We start from the raw sequence: 8,677 nt of genomic DNA, 5'->3' as shown, positions 1-8,677 counted from the left end.
GTGCAGCTGAGCTCAGCCTGAAGTGGTGGGGAAAACCCTGGGGCTGATGGTCAGGCACGGATGGAGATACACACATGCACACATGCACGCGCACACACACAGCGGAGTGGCCACAAATGCTGCAAGGAGAGTATTTCAGTGACACCTCCTTTCTTCAGCTCTCTTGATTCCCCAGCTGACCCAAAGCCTCTCCCCTGCTTTATTGAGGTGCAGGAACAGAGGACTAGGAAGATAGGACCCAGGAGACAATTATTGGGAGATGACTGAGGAAACCAAATCAAAGCAGCTTTATTGCACCTTAAGTACATCAGTAGTTCAAATGCAGCATCCAACCATGGACGTGCAGCCAGAGAAGGCAGCCCTGAGACATGTGGAGGGTGAGGGAGAGAGGGCCTCCCACCCTCGAGGAGCAGTGCTAAAAAGAGAGGCTTTTGTTAATAGGGCTCCTATTCCAGAGCTGGGCTCATACAGAATGAATGGTCTAGCCCTCCTTGGACCAGGGCTCAGACAGGTCAAGTGAGGGGCGGTTTCCCATAGGCGGTGGTCCCTCTGCTTCTATCTCAAGGCCAAGATAGCTCCCAGCAAAAGGCAGTGCACCCCTTCCACCTAACCTGACCCACCCCGAATAATGCTGGCAGATGAGATATTCCTTTAGAAAAGGGCCAACATTCCTTCCCTTGGTTCTGCTCAGTGCCCATCCCTCATGTCTATGACTTGTTCAGAGGATGAACAGTCAACTCTACTCCAGCCACTGGGGCTCAGAGAAATACGGACCTGGGAATATGAAGTCAGAGGCCAGGAGAAGGTAAGATTAGGCTCATAACCCACAGAAGGAGAAAAACAAAAGACCCAAAAGATGGGTACAGCAGAGGTAGACTTGGATCCTGCTCATCCTCTTAGAAGCCACTTAAACAGAACATCCCTGGGGAGAAGATACCCTGCCCCACGTCCTGCCTCAGGGAAGAGTATTAGGGGAAGTACAGAATTGGCCCTATGCTCTGCCTCAGGGGCTGAGCAAGCCTTGGACAGATCGAGGGCCAGGCCACAGGAAAGAAAGCAGGCACTCTGCCAGTTTGGAGCCAAGCCTACAGCATCATATACCCGGCAACAAGAATGAGGGCTGGGAAATACAAACAGAATCTATTCTGAAATTCCCTTTTCCGCAGGGAGAACAGTTAAGTAACAGCAGCAGTGGCCTCCTGGTAAGAGAGGCTGCCTGGCTTAGACGTGCAGCTTATGAGCAATGGTGAGGACAGCCTTCAGGGTGGGCATGAAGCTGGAGACCTCGCTGAAGCGGCTGCAGCCCACCACTTGGGCATGCACTGCAAGGCCCTGCTCAAAGCTTCCTGTGTCCACACATCGGGCAACCTCGTGGAGCCCAGCCAGGACTTGAGGCGAGAGCTGTGGAGGGATTGGCCCTTCGGTTAGTAAGCCCACACCAGCCCCTACCCTGGCGGCATGGAAAGGATAAGAGAGGACTGAATTCTGGAGCACAGTCCAGGCAACGTGGATGTATTTTGTGGGAACCCAGGTCAGTGAGACCTAGAGGGAGAGGACAGAGGGCACTTGAACTCCCTTTGGCCACGGGTGATGGTGGAAGGGCAGGAGGCAGAGGAGCACACTAAGTGTACTTACTGTCCCCTCACAGAGCTTCTCATACAGACATTCGAGGCGTTGGGCTGCCTCATCCAGCTTCCGTTTTGTCTTCTACAGGGAGGAAAATGGATTCTGATTCTAGCCCCTAAACCTCACACTACACAGGACTCTAAAGAATCACAGTGGATTAGAGCCAGAATGGCTAGAGGCTACTTCTTTCATTTTGAAGGAGGAAATGGAACCCAAAGAGGGTACGTGACTCGCTCAAGCTGACACAGCCAGTGAATGCATGGCAAGTTCCTTACTCCTGGTTTCACTCTCGTTTGAGTACTTCCTGCTGCCTTTCCAAGAGTTTAGTCCCGATGCTACTGGGTCCTGCTGCCAAGGAGCTGGACTTCAGATCAGACAAGTGTCTGCCCCCCGACCCCCACCCCAATCCCCTGCATGGAGATCAAATAAGCACATGATGTCAAGGGACAGTGAGAAAAGAGCTGATCACACAAAGAACTGCTCTAGAGCTCAGGGGTCCCGGAACCAGCTCAGGGTATGAGGAGGGCATTGTGGGGAAGGTTGAGACTTACTAAGTCAGTGGCAGACTGGGAGCAACGTTGTAGAAGTGCCTCAAAGCTGCTTTTCAAGGACTGATGCTCTGGGGGCAGCTCCTTCCTGTAGGCCTTCTCTGGTGGCCGTTGCTGAGGAGGAAGCGGAGAGAGGACCGATGGGCAAGCTGTCTTTCTCGTAGCTTCCCTAAGGACTAGTCCTCAGTGACTCGGCACCACACTGTTCTCACTGGAGCATAGCAGAGTTGGGTAGGGGCACCCTCTACAGTAGGGATATTTGGTGCCTGTCCCTCCATTCCCCAGCTCTGAGTCTGACTCTACCTTTAGGAATGAGGCCCATCTACCAAGCCCCTGCTTTCCTTTTCCTTTTTTAAAAAAGATTTTTAAAATTAATTTTTAGAGAGAGAGAGAGGGCGGGAGAGGTAAAGAAACATCAATGTGATAGTGGAACATGGATCAGCTGCCTCCTGCATGCCCCCTACTGGGGATTGAGCCCACCACCTGGGCATGTGCACTGATCAGGAATCGAGCTGGCAACCTTTTGGTGCGTGGGATGATGCCCAACCAACTGAGCCGCACTGGCCAGGGCACTCCCTGCTTTTCTGAGGGCTGGAAGAAGGGAGGGGAACACATCGTCACCTGCAGGCCGAGTTCTCCTGGTGCTCCAGGGGGAGCATGACCCGCACCAGGGACAGGGGGCTGTGAGGAAAGGACCCCTCGTGGCTCAGAGGCGAGGCTCATTACTGGAGCAGTAATTGGTGCTGTGGATACAAATGTCTCTGGCAACTGAAGAGAGAGAAAGAGAGGCACCTGAGTCTAGGCTGAGAGACTCCCTAGGCGTTAATGTGAGACAGTGGTAGAAATTATGAGTGAACAGTGGACAGAATAGTGAGTGGGAAACCAGGAAGTGGGAAGACTGGTGTACAATGTAAGCAGGAAAGAGGAGGGGGCTGAGGGAAGAAGAGTGAGTGGGAAAAGAGAGGGCAGAATGCATGTCTGAGCATGGGAAGGACTGGGCTGAATTCTGTATGGAACTAAAATGTGGGTTACTCACTGGCAAATGTATGAGGGGGTCGGTAAGGGGCTGTACTGACCTGTCTCCTCTGGAGGTTTGCCCTGGGAGCTGGAGCATTTTTTAAGGAATCTTGAGGTCCTGTGTAATACAAAGACAAGTATTTTGGGACATGGTCAGGAACATTGGAAATTCTTAGTATGAAGACCATCAAAATTATTTTAGTTGGAGTCCACCTCACCGCCCTCTGAAGACCAGTTATACTCTCAGTTGACATGCTCCAACCAAAGGAGCCCCAGTCCATGGGTTTGAGGAAGAGATTCCTAAGGTGGTAGAGGGAGGGGTGGAGAGGGGAGGGAGGCAATGGCTGAGAAAAAGAAAGCCATGGAAAGGAGACTGACCTGGGTGAGGAGTCAAGATGCCAGTGGCTTGAATGGTGCTAGGGCATGGAGCGCCTGGTCCTCCTGGAGGGTGTGCTGCAGGAAAGCTGACAGGAGGGCCTGGGGGCTGGGAGCTCACAGGGCTGAGAACTGGTGGTCTCATTGGAAGGAAAGGAAGCAGTCGAGCGGTCTCAGGCAGGGGGGCAGAATCAGGCTGCATGATGCCTGAGGGTGCCATGGGTGCAGGGGGACCAGGAAGAGGCCATGTTCCAGGGAATCCCATGAGGTTAGGAACTTGCGTCCTTTGCCCTCTTAGCAGCTGTGGCTGAGATAAAGCTGAAGTGCAACAGAATTTCAATTTGAGAGAGACTCAGAGCACATGAGGGGAGACTAGGCAGCAATAATAACTTTTAAAAACATAGTAATAACAAAAATGATTAATACTCATGCGTATGGATATCTACCATGTACAAAGTATTGTTGACTGTATTCCTTATTAGACCCTCAAAACAATCCTGGGGGGTTGAAATGAACAACGTAACAACTACTCTTACTCTTCAAAAGAAACAGTATATTGCTAAGCATATTGCCCATAGGTACAAAGCCAGTGACAGTACTGGGAAGTCTGACTTCAAACTCCAAGCTCCTCTCACTATACAGACACACTACCTCTCAAATCCACGCTGGCCATGCCAATTGTTTTCTTCTATGTTCTACCCAGACGGCTCACTCACTCACCAGGCATTACCCCAGGGCCCAGGGGCAAAGGCTGGGCAACCTGGGGCTCAGGTACCCTGTAGTCTCTTATATTCTGCATTCTGGAGCCTTGATAAGGGCCAGAATGGGAAGGTGCCAAGGGCATCACTAGTGATGACTGGGGTGTGAAAATCCTTGGCCTTGTAGATGGAGTGGGAATCTGTGAAGAGAATAAAGGATTAGCATTTGGAAAGGGGGAAAAGGGTAAGTAACTGAAAAACAAAAACTAGAAAAAAATGAAACAAAAAGCTAGTTCTTTAAAAAAAATCAATAAATTGATAAATCTCTATAAAAATCAACAATGATAAGGAGAAAAGACACAAGTCATCAAGATCTTGATGGCTTCAAATTATACTACAAAGTGACAATAATCAAAACAGTATGGTATTGGCCATAAAACAGACATACAGACCAATGAAGCAGAATTGAGAGCCAAGAAATAAATTCACATCTATATGGGCAAATAAGTTTTTTACATAGACAAGCTTTTTCTAACATTTATGTGGGAAGGGCAAGGTCCTAGAATACCCAAGAAATTTTAAAAAAGAAAAATAAAGTGGGGGAATTATTCTTCCTCATGTCAAGGCATACTACATAGAGGTAGTAATCAAGAGAGTGGTATTGGTAGTGGGATAAACTCATAGATCAATGGAACAGAATAGAGAACTAAGAAATAAATCTATATGAATATGCCCAATGAATTTTTGACAAAGGAGCAAAATAAATTCAATGAAGGAGGGTCAGCTTTTTCTGTAAATGGAAATCCACCGGCAAGAAAATGAAGTTTACTCTAAATTTCACACCTTAGATAAAAATTAACTCAAAGTAAAATGGACTTAAATGTAAAATTATAAAACTTCTAGAAAGAACATAGGAGAAAATTTGGGGGACCTTGGACTAGGCAAAGAGTTCTTAGTCTTGACACAAAAAGCAAGATCCATAGAAGAAAAACAATAAATTGAACTCTATAAAATTAAAAACTTTTGCTTTGTGAAGGATCCTATTAAAAAGATAAAGTTCTTTGTTCTTACATAGTTACACACACACATACACACACACACACACACACACACGAGTACATATATAAAACTGGTGAAATATGAATCTCAAATCTGTATCTATGGATTGTACGAATGTCAGTTTCTTGGTTTTGTTATTGCACTGTGGTTGTTGTAGGATGTTGGTGTGGGGTGGGCTGGGGTTAGGATACATGAGACTTCCCAGTTCATTCCTATGTGACTTCTGCCTAATACTTCTATTTACAATCTCATTGGATTTTGTTCTCCAGTCCCTCCAGTATGGCTCCTGGCATCATAAGTTAACAGCACCCTATCCATCTGGCCTGAAACTAGGAGCCAGTCCCCCCACTTCACACACTCCTCTTAACTATCATTAATTTCTGTTAATTCTATGTACTAAATATCTCAAATCCAACCTCACTCTCTAGCTTTAGATTATTTCATGTCCTCATCGTTTCTTTCTATATAGCCTCCTAACTGCCTCTAGCTTTGCCCTTCCTGAACGCAGAGCTAGTTATTGCCCTGCATAAACTATTCAATAGCTCCTGATTGTTATCAATTTCAGAGTCAAGTCTAAGCTCTTTAGTTCAGACTGCCAGGTCCTTCTTGATATAACTCCTGTAACCCAGGCTTCATCTAAGCCTACTCCACTGCCACAAAGACCTGTTTTGCAATGTCACTAAAATATTAGTAGCTCCTCATATGGGCTTTGCTCACTCTCCTTTCAATGCTTTTGTACATGCTGTCCCCAATGCCTAAAATAGCCTTCACCTAACTCTTCCTTTGCCTAAATAACTTTTAATCTTCAAGTCTGAGATCACACAACCATGACCAGTGTGCTAAGTGGTCAGAGCATTGACCTCCATGTTTATAGTGCTGGCTCACACACTGAAGGGTCTTGGGTTCAATTCCCAGTCAAGGGCACATAAGTGAGTTGCAGGTTCAATCCCCGGCCCAGGTCAGGTATGTGTGAGAGGTAACCAACCAATATGTCTCTCACACATTGCTGTTTCTACCACTACTTCCACTCTTTCTAAAAATTAATGGGGCCCTAACCGGTTTGGTTCAGTGGATAGAGCGTCAGCCTGCAGACTGAAGGGTCCCAGGTTTGATTCCAGTCAAGGGCATGTACCTTGGTTGCAGGCACATCACCAGTGGAGGGTGTGCAGAAGGCAACTGATTGATGTTTCTCTCTCATCGATGCTTCTAACTCTCTATCCCTCTCTCTTCCTCTCTGTAAAAAATTAATAAAATATATTTAAAAAATTAATGGGGAGCTCTAGCCAATTTGGCTCAGTGGATAGAGCACCAGCTTGTGGAATGAAGGGTCCTGGCTTCGACTCCAGTCAAGGGCACATGTCTTGGTTGCGAGCTCAGTCCCCACTGTGGTGTGTGCAGGAGAGGCAGCCGATCAATGACTCTCTCTCACCATTGATGTTTCTGTCTCTCCCTCTCCCTTCCTCTCTGAAACCAATAAAAATATATTTAAAAAAAATAAAAAGTTAATGGGGAAAAATATACTCAGGTGAGGATTAACAACAAAAAAGACTGAGATCAAACATCATACTCATTCTGAAATATTCCCTAAACATCCCATCCCCCACAGAGTAAATTGTTTTCTTCTGTGTCATCTCATGGCACCTTATCATACCCCAATTATGGCAGTTACAAATTTTACTTATTTTTTACATATCTATCTTTCCACTAGACCCGTGGTCGGCAAACTGTGGCTCTCAAGCCACATGCGGCTCTTGGGCCCCTTGAGTGTGGCTCTTCCTAAGCCTTAGGAGTACCCTAATTAAGTTAATAACAATGTACCTACCTATGTAGTTTAAGTTTAAAAAATTTGGCTCTCAAAAGAAATTTCAGTCGTTGTACTGTTGATATTTGGCTCTGTTGACTAATGAGTTTGCCGACCGATCACTGCACTAGACTATAAGCTAATTAAGGGCAAGGATCATGGCTTGTGCACCTTTCTGAGAGCCAAGCAATTGTTCAATAAACAGTTATTAGAAAAATAACTGAATCTGTGCTTTATGAAGTCAAGAATTTTCATCATTTCTGTTCACTAATATATTCCGAGTGCCTAGAACCATACCTGGCACTTGGTAGACATTAATTGGTATTTTTGAATGAATGAACAAACAAGGTGTTACCTGGTGAGAAGACTGGAATCCCAATTTGCAAGATAACGTTTCTTTAGAGTGGGGAGTAGCTCCCACAATGACTCGAGGAAAGGGGAAAGGAGGAGACTGCTGGCCCAAGACATCAGCACCCTGGGCATGAAAAAGCCGATCTCTCAGCTGCTGAATTGATGGCTATAAAGTCATAATAATGAAGAACTGAGTTAAGTAAAATTAAAACAAGTAAACATCCTCTCTTACAAGCCTGGCCCCATATAGCATTCAAACCTCAGCTGACTCTCGACATTCTAGCCACTTTAGATGACTCAAAGATAGCTACAATCCTTGCCAAGGCTTCCTCCTTGCCTTTTTTTTTTTGCCTAGATCACTCTATATCAGTGGTTCTCAAACTTGGCTGCACATTAGAATCACCTGGGAATCTTTTAAAAATCCTGATTTCTGGGCCTCATCCTCCGGAAATTCTGTTTCTTTGTTACTAATGTTGTGGCCTCACCCCATAACAAAGAAACACAATTTCAGGAGGATGAGGCCTAGAAATCAGGATTTTAAAAAGATTCCCAGGTGATTCTAATGTGCAGCCAAGGTTGAGAACCACTGCCCTATATCTATTTCCCTTTGAAGGTCCAGCTCAACAATTTTAACCACTCAGTGTGGAGAGCGGCTACAGTGTTTGGACAGGTTCAAGCCTCGAATTAATGAGAGGGCCTGGTCCTCTCGTGGCAAAGCCACTACAAGTCCCAGCTTGGAGGGCAAAGCCCTCCCAGCACAATTATAACCAAAGGCTATAGCTGTAGGTTTGACCTTATGGTCCAAACCTGTGGTCCCAGGTGGCTAAGTGATACAGGCTGTGGGAGGTACAGCAAGTGCTGCCAAAACAAAGCTTGATAGAGTTCAGGTGCATGTAACTGAATAGACTCGAAACCGAGAGAACATTGTAAACATCCTGACCACGCCCTTATTTTGCCTAGGGAATCTGGCTATAAAATAAAGACTTGGCTTGCAGGTTGTGGCACTGTCTCTCCATCCGAGCTTTATTCTCTTGTCTTCTTTAATCCTTCACCGACCCCCCACACCCCGCAACTCTGGCAATGCTGAATGCAGCACAACTCAGAAGCCTTCCTTGACTTCTGCAGGCAAAAACCAGCCCCTTCCCTGGAGTCCCACAGTGCTTTAGTATAAACTTCTGTTATGGCACTATGAGTTAGTGACA

General features: G+C 46.3%; 1 protein-coding gene across 9 annotated transcripts in view; it reads right to left on the bottom strand.

Moving 5' to 3' along the window:
• Positions 1 to 264: 264 nt before the first annotated feature.
• SEC31B (SEC31 homolog B, COPII coat complex component) overlaps positions 265 to 8,677 on the bottom strand; it is a 28,391-nt gene continuing 19,978 nt past the window's right edge. For 8 of the 9 annotated variants that reach the window (XM_015559346.1, XM_006756551.2, XM_015559348.1 and 5 more), the window contains 8 exons: positions 7,480 to 7,641; positions 4,287 to 4,464; positions 3,570 to 3,884; positions 3,251 to 3,309; positions 2,796 to 2,942; positions 2,178 to 2,288; positions 1,636 to 1,707; positions 265 to 1,401 (listed from right to left, as the gene is read on the bottom strand). In XM_015559346.1, coding sequence (XP_015414832.1) covers positions 1,222 to 1,401; positions 1,636 to 1,707; positions 2,178 to 2,288; positions 2,796 to 2,942; positions 3,251 to 3,309; positions 3,570 to 3,884; positions 4,287 to 4,464; positions 7,480 to 7,641 — 1,224 coding nt within the window. In that variant the 3' untranslated portion in view covers positions 265 to 1,221. The remainder of the gene's footprint in view (positions 1,402 to 1,635; positions 1,708 to 2,177; positions 2,289 to 2,795; positions 2,943 to 3,250; positions 3,310 to 3,569; positions 3,885 to 4,286; positions 4,465 to 7,479; positions 7,642 to 8,677) is intronic. The other variant, XM_015559347.1, reaches the window with a different exon arrangement.

This window comes from Myotis davidii, unplaced genomic scaffold, assembly GCF_000327345.1.
Source record: "Myotis davidii unplaced genomic scaffold, ASM32734v1 scaffold332, whole genome shotgun sequence".
Classification (NCBI taxonomy): domain Eukaryota; kingdom Metazoa; phylum Chordata; class Mammalia; order Chiroptera; family Vespertilionidae; genus Myotis; species Myotis davidii.
Note: the sequence above shows the minus strand (reverse complement) of the source record. Positions and strands in the feature narration are given on the sequence as shown.